The 20,014-nt window shown below is 45.1% G+C and overlaps 1 protein-coding gene across 1 annotated transcript in view; it reads right to left on the bottom strand.

The window, feature by feature from the left end:
* The window catches only part of CYC1 (cytochrome c1), a 235,021-nt gene that overhangs the window by 188,431 nt on the left and 26,576 nt on the right, over positions 1–20,014 (bottom strand). The window contains exon 2 of the mRNA XM_069621810.1: positions 15,058–15,248. Coding sequence (XP_069477911.1) covers positions 15,058–15,248 — 191 coding nt within the window. The remainder of the gene's footprint in view (positions 1–15,057; positions 15,249–20,014) is intronic.

Genomic DNA, 20,014 nt, shown 5'->3' with positions numbered 1-20,014 from the left:
GACGAGCATCTAACTACATATCAAAGGCGTCATCTGAATTGTTGGCACAGATCCCAGACAGGTATCGATTATTCAGCTCTGCAGAAACATTTTTTGCTTCACTCATCTCAAGTGTTCAAGCAAGAGCAAACGCCAAATGGCTCCAAATAACACGCTGGGAGCTGATCCAGTTGGCCAATGACACCGAGGAGGGCTTTAACGTCATAAAAGTGGAACTGAGAGCTCTACGACTGATGACCATGCAAAACAGGTATGTCCTGGATCTGTTGACGGCAATTGATGGAGGTGTTTGCCGAAAAATCGGGAGTGCCTGCTGCACTTTCGTACCTTCTGAAGACGCAGAAAACGGCTCCCTGTCCCATGTGATCGAAGCAGTGCACAACCTAGGCGAAAGAATGAAGATGGAAGGTGGAGCAGAAGATAGTACGTGGTTTGACAATCTTTTTTCCTGGGTCCCCTCGTGGCTTGGAATGACTGAAATTTTTGATGCCAGCTGTGGTGTTCCTCCTCGTCATTTTTTGCCTGTGCCAGGTGGGTCTTCGATGTTGTGCTAATGCAGCGCCCAATGGTGCAATGATGATGGTGACAATGGGCAACTCAAACGGTACAATTAAAACTATGCAAGAAGCACACGTACAAACAGGGACAGATAACACACCCCGATACCAAATGGTGCCCATGTACCACGATAAGGAGATTGTAGATAAGTTGTGGCACACCACCATCAAAGAGCCCCGTATACTAGAATGGTACGAGGAAGTTTGGGTAGATTTGGAAGGAGATGGTGGATGTATATATTTAACATGTACCCCAGACGAATACGCCAGGAGAGGTGAGAGCTTAAGGGGGGTGTGCAGAGCATGGATGCCCATAAAAGGAACTCCTGCATGGGATGAGGCGGTGATGGACGAAGCCGAATGTAGGAGGATAGAAGATTTAAAGAATTCGTTACTTAAGTAACGAAAGGGGGGAAATGTAGGGGAGGACTGGTCCTGGAGACTCCCCTCGCCTGCGTTTTCTCCCCAGGTAAGGGCTATGGCTCATTGGTCGTCCCCTCATGCCACCCGGGCCCAGGTGGTGGAGGGTTCACCCACTGGAGACATTGCCCACACGAATTAATTGCCCACACGTATTGATTGCCCAAGTGTATTAAAATTTAGCTAGGCCCAGAAACCATTTTGTCTGGTAAAGATGGTGTGAGCTCAGCGCACTGTAGCGCGGCCCCCACCCTTGGAGAGTTTCAATTATCCCTGTCGCCGTAGCACCCTGGTAGATCCGTTGGGAGCACGTTCCCACGAACAAGACGGACATGAGCTAGCATAAAATACTAACACTAACATTTCACCTTCCACAATGTATTACTGCTCCCAGCGCGACCCGGTCAGCGAGGCCGGGGCGATGGGGAGAACTGTAGCATGGCCTTCCGATAAAAGCAGAAAAAACCCAAGTATGAATGTTAAAAACTACTTAACCTACAAAATTGTGTAATGATTGTAGAAGTACATGCGTATATGACACCAGCAATGAAGGACCCACACCCCGCGGCCCATCGCCATAACTGAACTAATGCTGCTAGATTACAGAGGAGGGTGCATGCAACTATACATGAGGCTTATGAGAAGGACGTGCAAATACTCTAGTCTTGTGTAGATATCTCAACCCTTGTGTCGTTCCCGTCACACATGGTGGCGGGCGTCATTCTCTGTGTCCCACTAACCCGTTCACTACCTCACGGAATGCAAATGTATATATAAATAATTAAATGCCGTAGTTCATAGAATGCAATACAGTTACAAGGTGCTCAGATTCACTGTATTCAAGAAACGTTTAATGAAGTTGAAATGTATGTACTCGAATGATCTAAGTGAATATTATAAAAGTTCAGATGTTATTAAACGTTCTTCACCTAAAAGTCAGCAACACACGGGGAAAAATACCTTTGTAAATATGTGCAAGGCCATTCTCCCTCCCACCCTGCGAAGGCTGCCAGACAAGAGAGCCAAGGCCTGCGCCGTGCTGCCCCACCTCCCCCAACTAGGCTGGAGCCGCTTCAAAGATTTGTAGGTCCCGTTACAGCATCCAAGGCCACGACCTGCCACCTGCGTTATTTACAACACGGCAGTAAACCCCTGTTTAAATACACAAATCCTCCAGCGCCCCCTCGTAAACCCCACAATCCACCAGATCACCTTAAGACTTATGACTCCGTGTAATCGAGACCCCCGACACTGGGGTAATATACAGCGCCCCATTCATAATAACTTCTAACAAGACAGAAAGACATGTACCAACCGTCCCATGCCCCAGGACCTAGCCCCACGACCTATGATACCGGTCAGCAGGACACAGGCAATCCTGCTCTGACAAATGGCCTCCAGACCCCTCACAAGGTGCATTCCTCCTGTGTTGCATTAACCTGTAAGATAACCTATTGAAAGATTTACTAAAGAGAATAACACTGTAATAACTGAATGACTGCGGTGTGCATGGCTGAGGGCAAATAAGTCAGGAAAGGTATTCATCTTTGCCACCAGCCGCAGTGGCACACCAACACCGCCCGGATGAACTCAAGCCGACCCGCCAGGCCCAGCCCAACCCACGAGGCTGACCAGTGACGTCTTCCAGCCAAGACCAACCACGCCGCAGCAGTACCTATAGTTAGTCGTCACCACCCAATCCCAATGGACTTGTGCCCCCTATAGTATGTAGGTTTTTGATGACGTTTTCTGTGAATATATACGCCTGTCTTTGCTATTGTCAGACAGAGCGCTCTCGGAGTTTGCAGAGTTCTTTGCATGCCCTATTCTGATTGATAAACTCCCATTTACGCTCACCCGCACTCTGTCTTGGCCTTATTCCCATCTTGGGAGAGTCCTTTATTGTCTCTCATTGCGGGGAGGATCGTGCTGTTTGGGGACGCTTGCCTTCAATATCCACCAGCACCCTCTCTCAGTCAGGCCTACTTCAACTCTCACTCTAATCAAACAAGGCAAAGGTGTACATGTTTGGATTTTATTGCTATGTATGTCATTTGGAAGAGACATACATAGCAATAAAATCCAAACATGTACCACCCCTCAACAGCACAACTAGAGGGGCACAACACAGACCCTCACACCACTTTATTCCAACCTCAAGAAGGAATCCTCCCACACAGCAAAACCTATGCAGTCCTTCCAACAGTGGGACAAAAATACACATTCTCCACTCCACTCTCATCATAGTGGAACAAAACTGCAACAACAATGCCCCTCCCCTTTTGCACATAGTAGCGTAGTGACACCCAAGGACTGAACAAGAATGCCATGCTCTAACCTTATAAAACAGGCTGCAACCCCCACAACCCAAACAACTTCACACATACAGTCCTGAACTTCAGCTCAAATTTCACACGACACCAACAAAACCAAGTGCTCCTCCCATTAACACGAGAGGCACACCCTAAACCAAAGCTCTGCTACATTACTAAAATTAATCCCTCACTGCGGTACAGAGTAACAAAAGGCAATGCCCAATGCCAAACCACAGTTTGACAACACACCAAAAACACACTTTAGCATGTCCAATGCCAGGCCACAGAGTGGCATAACAATATGGCCATCGGGGCAAATACCCCACTGGCCACAAAACATGGCGTCAAACAAACCCAACAACCAATTGAGTGTCCAACACTCCAATAACTCTAGGGTGTCCCAACACCCCACAAAAACCTAGGTGTTCAACACATACCTCAAACGGCACATTTTCCAAACCCCAAAACGCACCCGGTGTCCAACACTCCGAAGCGCTACGTAGGTAGGCCGGAGCACAGAACAGCTGACACTACTTAACACACAACACTGGCCACCAGAGCCATGGTTTGCTATGCCACGACCCCAGTTTACAATGCATGACAAAACGTACATCCACACAGCACAACAAGTAAGCATGCATGACACATGGGTACATGAAGACACTTTTTCCCCTACCCTTCACAAGTCCATGCCCCGAGCATAAGTCCACAAATGCGGTGTATTCCTGTTGAGGTAAAATGTTTAACATAAAACATCAAGTTCCCAAAAGTGCCTTAAACCTACTACAGAGACCACATCATGTACAATAATCCATTCAGACATCACTCCAGCCCTGACTGAGTGGTAGGGAAAATTCTCAGAAATGTGTCAATTTCCTCCCACCTTAGAGACCCCCAGCTCATTTGCTGAACTTCACGACTAATTTATTTCTAACCTGGAGAGAGTGAGCCCTTTTCTCACTCTCTCATGTATTTTTATTGTAATTTAGACTTTGTTTTTAACTTGGGAGTCTGACAAACTCTATTAGGCACCATCTTTTACATTGTGACACACAGCACCTTCAGTGCACTGGCACAGGGAAGTCTAAGATTTCCCCCAGGTTTAGATACCTTCTCTTGGTGAAACTACTGCTCCAAGAGCAGTGAAGTGAAATTTACTTACATTTTGTAACTTTCTAGACCCAGCACACACTATCTTACCATAGGGTTCTGGAGGGGCTACTTAGTATCCCCTTTGCCTAGTTTCTCATGTAACATTTTTATGGTTTACTTTTTACTACCATTGTGTGTTTTAACCGCAGGCTTCGTTCGCAGCCACAGTAAAGCACCCATGTGTGCCCATTTCGTCATAATGGCCCCAATCATCTTTTTTCATAATTTCTTGTTGGAAAGTACCTTCTTGAGATTTACTCTGCGCGCCTAACCAGTTTTGGTCCCTTTGCTCGTTTTATCTTTGGCGAGATTCACAAATGAAGCCCGCCTCTGGCTCCAGTATGTCTGGCAGGGGCAGGAAGCGAGGGAGGTGCCAGAAACTAACTGTGCTTAATCCCCTTGGTGACAGAAATGCACCCAAAGGTGATTGGCTGGCTGGCACATAACGTCTGATAATATATTTGGAAAATTGGAAACAACTTGAAAAATAGCTCCAACAGCCATGCTTCTCTGGGCTGAATCAAAATGTTCTCCAAGAAAAGGAACACATCCCGATTAAGTCGTTTCAAAACTGAAAAATAACTTCTACCCAGAGCATGCAAACCCCCCCACTCCTCCAGACAGTACCTTTTAGGCTCACAGATTCATGTTCAGTTGACTTTCCTGCACACGGCCCACATTTCCTTCCTCTACAGCAGATTGCACCGACTCACACAGTTGTTCCCAATCATTGCAGAACATTACCAGTTCTTCAGGACGTCATCCCTGGAGGGATCGAAAGTATGTGATAATCACTTATGAACCGAATCCTGTTAGAAGGCTTTGAACAAATCTGTTGCACATCTCCATCTCGCTCAAGCAGATCCTTCTTCCTGGCCTAAGCGCCGTCACCTTCACGCTGCAACAAACGGACTACGCTGGAGCCATCCATGAAAGGAGTACTTGGCAGTGCAGTTGAAAGAAAAAAGGAAGCACTGGCCACATGGAGCTTCCTAATCAGGGGTGATGATGATGGTGGGGAGGAGGGTGAAAATGGAACCTGGGTGCTTTGATTTGTTGGGGTGAAGATTGAACACTGTGCTGAACAGCCCAGACAAAGTCCTGGGCAGCGAAAGAGCACTCATTCCTGGAACAGTCCATACAGGTTCCGTCAGGAGCTTCAGGAAGACTAGGCCTTCAAGCAAGAGCTGTGATCCAGTTGTTCCAACCAGATCAAGGGAAAGGAGCGGCGCTGTGGTTTCCTTCTAGTCATTGAGGCGTAGCTTCACAGTCCAATTTGTCAGAGCAGAAAAGAATGTTGGTGCTTTCCTTGAGCAGCAGACCTTCCAGAGTACAGATTCAGTCCCAGCTGTTGACAAAGTGAGTTGGAAGGGAGGCAGGGGGGGAGCTACGAGGGTGGAGATAGGAGGGTAACTGGCCTCTACTTTTGTACCCCTCTGAAGATGGTGAGTGAACACCACACCCAATCACACACCAAGCATCATTCAGAGGGTTGGTCATCCAAAGCATGTCATCTCTCAAAGAATTCTAGAAGGTTCGCACACAAACAAATTAATCCACAACGCTATTCCAGACAGGCATCTGTACAGTCCAGTCAGAGCTGGTTCAGGCTGACCACAACCCTTGGATACACATCCTTTGACTAAAGATGGCCAATTTCATTTATATAAAGGGGAGGAACAATGCTCTTTACATCACAGAAGAGGGTACAATAGATAATAGCTAAGAATCAGATTTGACAGGAAGCCATGAGCTTCTTACAATGGGGTGAGTTCAGGTGACATTCGGACCAGGTTGTGGAGGCGAGTAAATAGAACAGTCACCGGGGACAATACATGGCTGGACCTGCATAGATGAAGGAAAACAGACATTTTTAAGTGCAGATGGGCGGTACGGCCAGCTGTGTTAGGGATGTGACCATGATGGATTAAGTGCTAGAGTGGAGTTAGCTAGAAGGCAGATTAGAGGTAGGTTAAGAGGGTAACTCCCAGGCGAGGAGGTAGGCTTTTATTTTGGTTGTGAACAATCAGTGTGCACCGTTTCTCGGAAACCGGGGGAAGAGAATTCCATAAAAGTGGAGCAAGAAGTGAAAAACCAGAAGCGAGGGGAAGCACAGGCAAGGTGAGGTGCCATTGGGGGAGGGTGCGGGCAGAGAATTTAAATCTGGCCCCGTTTTGCATGGTCAGCCATGCAGCCTAGTGACTATAGCAGGAAGTAGGTGTAAAGTGAGAAGTTCAAAAAGGGGTCCTGGAAGCAAAGTTATAATTAACTTGTCGAGAGAACAGATAGCATAGTTGGGGAGACCAAAGAAAAGGCTGGCACAATGGTTCAGTTAAGAGAAGACAAGAGTGGTTAAGAGATGTTTGGCATTGTGGAAAGGAAGGAGGTGCCTGATTTTCCTATTATTTAGGAAGTTGAGGCGAGCTGCCATTGCAGTTTTGGCGTTTCAAGTAGAAGATGTGACAATGGTCATAGAGGACACTGAGGTTTGTAGCTGAAGAAGAGTAGGGCAGCGTGAGGTGGGACCTGGATAGGCAGGGAAAGATATGAAAGAGTATTTGAAAGCAAGAAGAGCACCTCTGTCTCCTCTTCAATATACAGATGGATATGAGCTAGGTATGTGACCCCACCAGTGTTCGAGGCAATAAAAAGAAAACATACATTTTGGTTATTGGAGGATGAAGTCAAAAAGGACCCAGCCAGGTTAAACTAGTTTGCTCCCTGTGGAGCCATTTTAAAAAGGTGTAAAAGCCACTACCAGCTTAACCACATTAGTAACAGATGGTAATCTCTCTGGGAAATGAAGCGGTACCTTTAAGGATCCCTTGCCTTAAGAGTCATAAGAACTCTGAAGGCAGAACATATGAAACACAAAGCCATACTCACTGAGGCCTTGTATGGGAGGAAAAACGAATCCAAAAAACAGTAGTACATGTGGTAAAATGTAATTCTTCTACCAAACAAAGTGCTGGCTGTAACAAAAACAGTGCAGGAACACGTGGTGTAAACGTATGGATTCCCATTGGGGAGCCCAGCAAGGAATTCCACCAGCGCGGGAGAGCAAAGATGCAAGGAATAATGAGGTCAGGTGCACAGCCAGCATGGCCACAACTTGACCTTCAGCAGCAGTGTTCAGTTACAGATCCGAGAAACACACTACTAAACATTTACTCAAAGGCTAGCCTAAGCTATCCCATCAATCACAATCCATGCAGCACACAATCAGGTCTTGCAACAAAGCAAAACCCTCCATCATACAAGCACTCCCACACAGGATCTAGAATGCAATGTCATAGGAATCTATGGTTGCCTTTGTGGTCTCAGGATGAGCCTACGTCCTGAAAACGGTATGCAGTGATTATACCAGAAGAAAAAGAAAAAATAGTAACTGTCATGATTCCTGCCCCTCATGTCCCCAGCCCTCCAAGATGTCAGGCTGGAGCCAGGCCAGAATCACCTACACGGCCCTCAAGGGCCTCTCCATCCCTCCAAAGACCCACTTGGAGTCAGACTTGGCGCTTGTGGCACCAGACTCACTCCCATAGGATAACATTGGGGATCGGACTTTTAGTGCATTGATGGTGACAAGATGGATGCCCCCCACATATTTTGGTTCCCAGAACTGCATGTGCAGTCTAGTCTTTAGGTTGTGGTTCAGCCCAGAGACACCTGGGATACCCAGGGACTATTTAAGCCACGCCCAGGCCGAGGAACATGCTTTGCATTTTCTGCACCTGCAGCGTGACACTCACCGTGTTCGGGTCGGTCTCCAGTAGGCCTGCATCTTTCTTCTGCGCTCAGCTCCTGCAAGAACAAGAACACCATTAGGAACAGCCTTACCTTGCGGCGCTTCTGCCCATCATTCATCGCTTCTTCTGTTCTGCGGGCATCTTCAGCGGTGTCATTCCCATCCCAGCACGCCGCTTCCTGAGGAAAAGGGAAAAGAACAGAAAAAAGGCATTAGTAATCATTCAGCAAAATCTTCGCTTATTTTTAAAGACTGTACGAGCTTCAAACGCTTACCTGAATCCCAGCCACTCTGGGGGAACCCTGTCTCCGGAACTTCTCCTCCATCTGCAAGAGGGAAAAGACACTCCAGGTTAGCGTGGAAACATCTAGAGGCGCCGCATACCGTGCTTACTCACTGCATTTCTTCTTCATAACCGGCATCCACGCTGAAAACGTCGCGGCACTTAAGACACAGAAAAAGAACTCAGTTCAATACAAATACGAAAGGGGCGCATCGCGCTCTCACTCACCTTCAGAGCTACTCATCTCAGCAGCACGTCGCCATCCCCGGACGCCGGCCATCATCTAAGGAAGGAAAGGAACGAAGTTAGAGAACTGTTCAAAAGACTCATACTTACCTGTCAGACTGTTGCCAGTGAAGTAACTAGGCAGCAACGAGCCCGCATCAATCAACGCGCCCCTGCGCTGAAAGCAGGACGGAGAGCCCACTTTCCAAGAAAACAAGGTGAGCTGTGGATCAAAGGGAAGGGTTGGACCCCGGGGAAGAAGGGGGTTCAAGCACACAGACAATAGGGAGTTAAACTCTACCAATCCTGTGTTTCTACCAAGTTTCGAATGTCTGAAATTGTAGGGCTTATTTTCAAAGTTGATCAAGCAGGCGACTCCTTACAATCCCCATTAATTGCCACGCATTGATAATAGTAGGTTCACTAAATCACATTAACTGTCGCTGGTCACTGGATTCGGACGGGTATTAAGCCCATCCCGTCCATGAAAAACCAGAACCACCACAAAGGACTCCAGGACTCAGCGCCAATGGAAAAGGTTGGTTTAATAGCATGGGCTGTATCAGTCGTGGCTATGTATGTAGACAATAGCCCTCCACTAGATTAGATAACGCGTTTCGGCTCACACAAAGCCTTTATCAAATCAGGGCTATGTTGGTTCAGACAGACATAATATTGTATTGGAGTATTATCATTCATACAACAATTCAATGTCACATATACCATGTAAAAAAAGTAATTTGTAAAAACATGTGTGCCAATAATTTAGACAGAGAAACAAGGGTTGGTGAAGGGGAGGATAGAGTGGGTTCAGAGAAACATCAAAATAATGCCATAAAATCGACATACACAATCATATCAAAAATAGAAAAATACAAGCACAGAATGTCAGTATATCAATCAAATCAAAACAAAACAAATAGAGAAACGGGAGTATTGGAAAACAAACAAATAGGGGGAAAGAAGATAGAAAAATACCCATTAGTTCGGTCATAACAAAAAATAGGAAAATCTTTTCCTCCTGCTAGAAGGCCTGAAAAATCTGCGTACCCAAATTTAATGTGCTAATCCTTATGACTGTTGTCCGATATGCAATGATAGGGACAAATCCCAAAGACAGAGTCTACAATTGAAGAGTTAAAATAACCCCAAGTTAGTCAAACAATATAGTTAACAATTGGTCACTCATAGTAATAGTGAGGAAACCTATAACAATTGTGGAGTGGGAACCTATACCGGTCCTGGTCATCGAATCCTCTCTCTTTGTGGGGTAGCTGTTAATTAAGTTCCGGTAGTCATGGCATTCCTGCCCCAATCCTTACCAATACAAATACTCGCATCTACGTGTGTGCGAAGTAAATAATGTAAAATTATTGCAACAATATAATACGTGCTGGCGTGTCTTTTGATTGCGCTCGTGATACACATTGTATACCAGATAAACAAGGCATTCCTGCCCAGATCCTTACGAATAAAACGCTTACTTAAGCCAGTGTGCCAAATGAAAACGGCTAAAAAGAATGGCCATATTAGTGCCCAGTGATTGCTAACGTATTTGCATTGAGAACGTTCGTATTAGCAAGGTAAGCACTTACTTTACCCCTCCGGTTACACTCGGGTCGGCTGCTCAATAGGCAAAGGCAGCCGGCGCCATTTTGAATTAAGTTAAAGTAGCGTTCGAAAAACCATGGCAACGCATCTACTCGTTGCCATGGGAGCCTCACTGGTGTCAGCTCACGAGTGATTGAAGATTTAAGCGGCCACCAATGCCGCCATGATGGAAAGTTCAAGCGCAGGTCAGATAAGACAAAGCCTCGCGCTATACCACTGTGTTTGCGGAGCTCTGTTTGCGCAATATTTATAGAGGGCGGCCACCACGACCCCCGTAGTCATAGGTATTAAATTGGGAATAAGCCTGAATTAAGGCTCGGAAATCACCACAGATTATTTACTTATATATAAATTATGTCCCATGAATGCTATGTAAAGTCTCAATGTGTTGGTGACAACCAAGTTACTGAAAGTCCAATTAACGTTTGTTGTTCTAATGTGTGCTGAACCCCACATCAGTTGTAGTGTTAGGCTGGAAAATAGCCCAACCCTACACAATATCCCTGTAAGTGGCCGGTGCCCATAGGTTACCAAGTATTCCACAAGAATCACAAAGAGGTACATGTTACCTGCACAGAATGTGCATGCATTTCGTCAGTAAATAAGTTATAATAGGTGAAAACATTTAACCAGTCATTTGTGCATTGACAAAGACATATACATTCTATAGGAATGACGCCATCTCCTTATTATTCAGACCAGTGACAGTGGAATTAAAATAGCAGATAGTGCGTGCTTCAGACTGCCTCAAAGCCTTCAGTCTATCGCTTCCTCGTTTGCTCAGTGTGACTTGCTTGAGGCCTATAAATCTAATGTCCGCTTTATTGTGCATCCGATGACAGCTTTGCCAGTTTTCAGTTAAGGGCAAGGAATTATCTTGACTGCCAATTTTAGCCAGGTGTTCCCGAATGCGTATTCCTAGTTCTCTTAGTGCTGCCAATATAAATCTTATTACAGACACAAATAATACAATAGACAACAAATGTAGTCCTGCAGTTGATCCCTTGGCGGATTACCCATTATTTGCCATGTATATCCGTAAATTCAGTCGTCTGTTGATAGGCATATTTGCATTGTGTGCACATGCCACATTTTCTGAATCCACTTGAGTTGCTGGATAGCCAGGTCGTACGGTTCATTTGCTCCATGTCTGGTAGTAGTGATGGGCTGAGCATGGTCTTGAGAGTTCCAGCTCTCTTACAGATCATACGAGGTCTCTCCTCTATAACTTTGGTGATGTGGTCGTCAAGTTTCAACAGATACCAATGTTTGTCCAATATACGTTGAATCTGCTGATGGTCCCTGCAGTATTGGGTAATGAAGCAGGGTCCACCTGGTTTCACTGTGGTTCCATCAGCTTTAGGTTGAAGAGTATCTTGCTGTTGCATCCGTTTCGTTCTCTTATATGCAGATATGACACATTTGTCCGAGTATCCCCTAGTTTTAAATCGGTCTCGTAGTAGCGAACACTCTTCTTTGAACTTATCCTGTTGGCAATTCCGCCTGGCTCTAATATACCCTCCTAATGGTATATTTTGGATTGTAGGGCGATAGTGACAGCTACTCGCATGAAGCGTGGAATTCACCTCTGTCTGTTTCCTAAATGTCTTGGTGTAAAGCTGATTACCCTCAGTTTCTATTGTCAGATCCAGAAAGTGGATACTCCTCTTATTACATTCCCCTACAAACTGGATATCATAGCAATTGTGGTTCAGTGTATGAACAAAATCTTGAAATTCATCTGTGCTCCCATTAATAATGCAAAAAACATCGTCTATATAACGGGTCCATATTTTGATCTTGTTAAGATAGAAAGGAGCTATGTATACTATTTTGTCTTCTAGCATACCCATGACAAGGTTGGCTAGGGCAGGAGCATATTTAGTGCCCATGGCCACCCCGTTGGTTTGTAGGTATATATTGTCAAATGTGAAAACATTTTGATCCAGAGTTAATTGCAGCATTTCTTTCAACATTTGAATTTGATTGTAGTATGAAGCAGAGTCATTCCTATAGGTGTAATCAATGGAGGCAGTCGCCCATTTGTGGTGGATGGAGGTATAGAGGGCCTTAACATCCAAAGTGGCAAGATAATAGGTGTCGTGCCATTCAAAATTCTGTAACTTGCGTATGAGGCTTGTCGAGTCTTGCAAATATGACTTAAGCATGGCTGCTCTTGGCTTGAGAATCGCATCTAGATATTCAGAGATATTTTCAGTGATCCACCCAATCCCACTCATGATTGGGCGTCCTTCAGGTACGGTATTAAATTCCTTGTGTATTTTGGGAAGGAAATACATCGTTGGAGTTACTGGTTCTTTCACTGTTAGGAATGTCCTTTCCTCATCTGTAATGAGTCCTTTCCTGTGCCAGTTCAATATGTTATCTTCGAGTAACTCAACAGCTTCTTTCTTGAAATTATCAGGTCTTATTTGGTAACACCCGGGGGTTGCTAAGGGATTTGTTAGCCATCTTTAGGTAATCCTCCCTGTTCATTATCACAATGTTCCCCCCTTTATCCGCTTCCTTTATGACAATCTGTGTGTCTGATTTCAATTTCTTGAGTGCTGTACGTTCTCCCTGTGTCAAATTGGCACAGTTGCCCTTACGCATTTGCTCGTGTTTTTTCTTTTTTCGTGCATGCATTGCATACAGATCTTGCCATACTGCTTTGTAGAAGGTATCTATTAGTTTGTCAGCCGGTAATTGAGGCACAAATCAATTGCATTGGTAAATTCAAAATAAGTACTCCCAAATGGGGCATCTGGCGATGCAAGTATCACGCTGGTATCAGACTGAAAGTAATCACCGCCGTAATGGCCGTATCAGATATATATCTGATAATAACGGCTTTCTGGGATTTCCCCGTTATTGGTGACTGCTCGATCAAACAAGATATATATCTGATACGGCCATTACGGCGGTGATTACTTTCAGTCTATGATACCAGCGTGATACTTGCATCGCCTGATGCCCCATTTGGGAGTACTTATTTTGAATTTACCAACGCAATTGATTTGCTCACGCCTTGAGAACGACCTGTGTGTCGAAACACGTGTCGGCTGTTTCCGTTTCAATTAAAGCATCAACAATATTTATCAGTGTGCCTTATTGTTGTGGTGTATAGCGCATCTCCACCTCACCCTTCTTTTTACTCGTTTTCAGTACCAGCCAGGGTGGACTGGCTGGCGTTGGTGGTAATGCGGCTGACACTAAGATTTTCTGAATGAATCTTCAATTTAATCAGTTATCATTAGCGCACGGACCTTCACTTGCGAACCCACAGTTTTGTTTTATGGAATATCACTAAGCCAACGGCACGGCACGCTGCTACAAATGCACTGTGGTAAAAATCTGGTATAGCCAAATGGAAGGTACAGCTGACAACAGCATACCCGCTGACACCAGCATTCCCCCAAACACAATTTATGGGTGATATGTTGTCTATAAAGTGCATCAGAGCAGAAAAATGGTGGACTTCAGAAGAACCTCTAGATACGCAAATACACCAAAAACCGAATTCTGCTCACGTAACCCCCAAGGAAGGCCCATAAGAAAAACTGAAAAATATAGACTGTGCTCAATTCCAGCACTCTACGACCCAATTTGGTATACTTGAGAATTGCTCTGTATGATTCCCCAGCACCTGGTCTAGAGTGGGGGCAACTAGCTATAACTCAACCACCTGCCTTACAGCTGGCACCCTACAGATGCTGTGGGACAGGCAACAGGCATGCCATCAGGGGCAGCAATGGAAGCTTCAAGCGCCAGCTGGTGGCAGTATTTTGCCACACAACTCCAAACAGGTAATTCAGCCAGATCTTTATGGACAGCATGCCATCAGATCGCAGGGCCCAGCCACACCCATGAGTACTCCATCAGAGCCTCCATAACCGACTGATATTGCCATATTTGGCTAGCATTTCCATACTTTGACAGGCGGCTTCCACAACCTGCCTGATGTAGACATTCTAGAGGCTCAAGACTCTGCGAGATAAAAGGACGGATGGTGCCGATTGCATGACAAGGCACTGGGCTGATTCCCCAAGGGTCTCTTCAATTGAGTCTCTGCAGTGGATTATGAGGGGCACACAAACTCTGCATGTGGCGATGAATCAACAGGACAGGTTGGCAATGCGACATGCACACAATTTCATGCAAGCTAGTAATCGCCAACACTAAGCTTTTGATCAAAGCTGAATTTGAAACTTTGCGTTTGAAGTTCAATTCCTTTTTAGATCATTCTTTACTGTCTTTACAAATGGCCTCTACACTGCAGTTCAGTACTGAGCACTTGAAATCGTGCTTTGCTTTCAAAATACACCCCCACAACCACCAAACCACCAAACCACTACCAACCAACCCCTTGCTACCTTCACCCATCACTTCTCGGGTTCTTGTCATTTAAGATCGACAAATCAACACTGCCGATAAGGAGCATGGTGTTCAAAAATACATATTCGACTTCTTCGCTTTTTTTCTGTAAAAAAATGAACACCATTTTATGGACTTCGGAAGTTAAGTAGTGGAGATGCTGAGAATAAAACCAGGGACAGACAGATTATACAAACAGGTGCTCATTCACCAACAATACCCTGTATGCCCTGTACCTTCCCACTACACCAACATTAGCGCAGTTCTCCAGCACTAGCACCCAACATTCCTCGATCATCGGTAAAGTGTACATCAGCTACACCCTCACTCCAGAGTAACCTTTTTATACCATTGTTGCCAATGCCACCATACCTGCTGTGATCTAAGGCGGAGAGAGCTCCATTGTGGCTCCAAGGATACTTCGGAGGATGCAGCTCCAAGTCACTGGCTTTAACTGATCTGTGGAGAGCCAGGGCTAAGCCAGCTCCTCCTGCAGCAAGCACACCCAGTGTGGAGAGGGCCACCTTTCGGCCTCGGGACAGGCTGGAGAAGGACATGGGGGCCTGAAAAAGAAAATGAGACATCACCAGAAAAGTCCAACCACTGTTTCATCAAAACTGGTTAAATGTACAGAACAAGTGAAACATCCTTATTTTTAAAATCACTTGATTGCATGCACTGATATCAGCCGATGGATACTGATCTGACATTACATGCAGGTCAGATACACTGGCACAATAAAGAAAGAAAATAAGTCTCAACGAGCCTTTTCCTGTGAAACCCTGTACGTACCTCAAAGTTTTTAAAACACGCCAAAGGTACAGTTACTAAAATATTGGTTATATTTTCTAGCAGTTGACTCCATGGCAAACGTGGATGCCATGTCCAGCCCAATGTCCCAGCACCCCACCCACCCCCTTGACCATCGGAACGCAAGCGGCTGTGGAGCAAAAATAGTCTGATAGGGTGATTGGATGGCAAAGAAGAGACATGAAGATTCTGGAGTACCACCATAGCACAGACAAATAGAAGCAGAAGAAGGTAGAGACTATGCAGTACAGATCAGCAAGATGAAGCACAAAAGAGCACTTTAACCATACCGAAGTTATGATTTAGAAGATGTCAAGCAACCCAGGCACACAGCTGACACATAACATCCCTACATATGTGAAAATGTAAGGGGTACCTTCCCAACCACAGTGGCTAGCTTAAGCAGGCTAGAGTGCACAGTAACATGATCTTGCAATAGGTCCAAACAGTGATTTTAAAATAGGTGAATAGGTCAATATCAAGCCTTTCTTAATTCAAACATGGCCCCCGTCAGCTGCTACAATACATTGCTAGTGCCCATAACAATTACACTTGCTAAACAGCGGTTGGTAGCATTGTAGTTTCTTTCAGTAGACATTTTCATGACATTTCTCAGAAAATCAATACACTGATCATATTGGAATCTGAACTTCAGGTGCTCTTTGGGTTTGCCACAAAATCCTGCCTACCAATTTCGTGTCCTCCATTGGATAATTTCCAAATCTTCGTATGAAGCTCTCTTTAGATGCCTCCAGCCTCATTTCTGGGGCATTCATCCACCACCTAGTTGCCCATCTTTGAAAGATTGTCACCAATTGTCTCGGGAGGATAGCTCGGTGGCAACGTGCTCACCTTGGAAGCAAGATGACACAGACAATACAAGTTCGATCCCTGGGTCCGTGCTTAGAAACCTCTGGGTATTAAGCGCTTCATAAATAACCAATTACAATTTGCTCCGTCAGAGACATTGGTATGTATGTTAACGGAGGCAACGTAAAAGGCAAATTCTCAAAAAAGGTCACACATCTCTGTAAATAAGCGCACCGCAAAGATCTGCAAGCTTGCCACTCTCTAAAGCAGAACTTGATAAACGTGTCTTAAGAGAACTGGACCATGCATCCCAAGCAGCTAGGAAGCAAATATTCTGCTCAGTCTTTGGCTAGTTGGGGAAAAAAACACCAGCCCACAGTAACTTATTCCTCTAAATAACATTTCCCGGTATTATTTTTTTTTTTTAAAAGTTGTATTCGTGCCCATCATGTCTTGGTTAATGAGGCCTGTGAACATTGCATGGGCTGAAAACAGAACTCAAGATGGCCAACTCTCTCTTTCTTACTGCATCATGGTGCACCTAGGGGAAGAAAAAAAAGGCACGTGCTTGAATTAGTCCAGATAAATTGTACTTTGAGTCACTTCTTAAACGATTACTGAACGGAAACCTCCATTTGTACCTGGTGTCTATACCAACCAATAACATTGAGCATCAGAAGCCTGAATGTTCATTAAATCTGGTAGAACCCTTGCAGTGAAATTCAACTTGAGCCCAGGTCCTCGCATGCATATTGATCATGTGACCCGAGGTGTAAGCCTTACAGCGCGAAGTTGTCAATTTCTTAATCTGCTCATGACATCACTGCAAGCAATTGTCCACTGCCCGGGGTCTTTACAACAATTTCACTTCTCAGGCAGACACGGCCCAGAAGCGTGGCAGCCAAAGGTTCTGCTGTTTTTGGAAGGCGGTCACTAGAGGCGTAGTGAAACTGGAATTTGGGCCAACAGCAATGCAAAACCTTCCTCTTACACCAGCGCTTGCTCGGTCACATGTAGGCCGTGCAAATTCTTAGCAATCCAGCAAGACCTGCTCTACCCAACAGAAAGGCACTGGACCCATGGCGACGGGTGACAAACTTTACCATTGCTTTCTGTAAAATGGTGCACGTCACCATGAACCCACTTCATATTTGGCCCAATGCTACCACCCAGTGGCCAGCCATGCAGTGATTTGAAATGTAATGCAAAGTTTCTTCGCTGTAAATAGCAAATAAAAGCTTCAAACATCCTGCCAGCGCCACACCCACAAGCAAGGTGTGCAAATTGCTTGGTACACTACAACCTTATATAATCTCATGGACTATGCGAGTAGATTTTGCAAGCCATGCCATGGAAACTAATAATGCAACACCCCAAAATGTTACTGCATACCCTTTTTCTCTTAACATTGAAACTGGTTACCTCTTCTTCGTGGTTTAAAGAAGTGCGTTTACAAGTAGTAGTGTAGTGAATGCTACTGCCACCCTTACAACATTATCCAACTCTTCATAAAAATGTGATCATTTGTTTCCGTTAGTTCCACGGGCGCAAAGAACTCTTCACACAAACTAATGCACCAGTTTAGGAGCACTACTGATAAGGTTAAAACGCACTTGCCTATTTTCTTTTCTGGATTTTCCCCGATCCGATTTAAGACTCATTTCACGGATGAGATCCCAAAGCCAAAAACAGAACTGTGACAAGTCTTTCCAGATTAAGGTGCCCAAAGGCACTGTGCTTCCATGTGCAGTTGTCCTCACAGCTTACTGGTGCGCACTACTGGTTAAGTCAGCCTTGATTTGATTTAAAACTAAAAGGGTATAATTACCAGCAGTAACCCAAGAGTGTGCCTGCCATGAATACTTGTGAAAATCCAGTAGGGTTCAGAGGCTAGACATTGTTCCTACAAGAGTGAAATAGATGTTGCCATATATGGCTATGGCTGCAGTCTCCCGCAGAGAGCAAAAGATGCAGTTGCCAAAACCAGAGATGCCCATTTTGTCCGGATTCAAGGCCGGAACCCACACCAGAGTAAAAGCAAACCCCCACAAATGTTTTACATGACAGCCCCATTGGTAATCATGTGGCTTCCAAGACCAGACCTGAATCTGAAGCTCTGCTGACGCCTGCAGAGCTGTTTTGATGCCAAAGTTTTGCCCAGTACTTCCGGAACTCTGGCATTTAACCACCAAAGAGAAGAAAAGGAAACAGCAACCCCTTCCTTTGACCCATCAACAATTGTCAAATCACAAGTGAGCAAGAGCAACCTCCTACCAGGAAAGCCTACTGCCCAGCCCGTGCTCAGGGCGTGCAGAGATCCAGAAACACGGGGTGTATGCGGCATCAAAAATTGTGATTGCTACTTGGGACAAGTTGCAATCAAGAAACACGAATAATAATGTCAGGGACACAAGGAGTCCATCCCGATACCCAACTTGAACTGCATCACTGGCACTGGATGGGAAAGTTCAGCAAAACTACAGCTTCACTGCACTCACTCCCAGTAGTTCCACTTTTTAGGACAGCATCACCACAGCAGTCCTCGTTGGTCAGAAGCTAGTCTGTATCCCCTCTAGAAGGTGTTGCTGCACCCCCAGAACGCCCCATCCTTTTGATTCCAATGAGGAAACGAATGCCACACCTGTGGGGTAGCAATTATCAAACGTGGTGCCCTATGCTCTACGCGGACAAGAATTATGAACGTCAGCTTCTATGAACACTCAATGAGACTGCCTGAATCAACATTTCGGACCTGGAACCTGTGCCAACAGCATTGCTTACCTTTTTACTCGATACAATTTATATTTTCATAAACCATGCATGCACATTCCTTTATTCAAAGTCATGCAGTGTTAGTCTGAAATCTTGCCAACTCAGCACCCTATGTTACTCTGTATTCTTGTCAACCCAGCACCCTACCTACAACTTAGACTTGATTGATTGACCACAGCCAGTACTAGGTGAGCTAAGGAAAGCTTAAAGATTTGACTGTTGAAGGGAAGCAGATATCCACTGTTGAAGGAAAGTAGATATCCTAAACACATGGCCGAGAGATTCCCACACAACCTTTGAGACCATGGTTTTGGTTCTAATTGCACAAGCTTGCCCTCTTGCAATCAATGGATTTCAATGCCCAGATGGTGTCTCTAATATGAATTGTGCATTATGCCCTTTTCGTGACTATGGCACTCTTAGAACTGCACCCTAATGACATACATATTGGAAAGTAATTTCAGCTTTGTATGTATGTACCAGTTACTGTCAGAGTTGGGTGCCGTCGTCCTTGCTGCGCTTTTTCTTCAAGTTGCTATGCAGCCTGGTTTCTTCGGCACACTACAACTTCCTCCACATGGCGCTTCACCCGCATCTCTCAAAACTTCAGGCCCCTTCTCTCAGAATGTGGTTAGTGCAACGTCCCCATTTCCAAATTCAGTTACTATACATCCGTTATTTGAGGGGGATAGAGGGGACACAGAGTCCTCAAAAGTAAAGCAAACAAAAACTATAGTCCTCCCTGTAGGCAAAGAGTACTCCAGCATGCATCAATTAAAGTTCTAGTAATGAGGTATCAGCTGCAACGATGCCCTCCCTTTCCGGGCAAGTGCAATATGCCATCACACAATGTTGTCACTACGCTCTGGCCTAGTATTTCCCTTAAAGATTTCTCAATATAAACAATTCGAACAGCAGCTTTACTAAGGAAAACAGT

The sequence above is a fragment of the Ambystoma mexicanum genome, chromosome 5q (assembly GCF_040938575.1).
Source record: "Ambystoma mexicanum isolate Mex_15411 chromosome 5q, UKY_AmexF1_1, whole genome shotgun sequence".
In the NCBI taxonomy this organism is placed as follows: domain Eukaryota; kingdom Metazoa; phylum Chordata; class Amphibia; order Caudata; family Ambystomatidae; genus Ambystoma; species Ambystoma mexicanum.
Note: the sequence above shows the minus strand (reverse complement) of the source record. Positions and strands in the feature narration are given on the sequence as shown.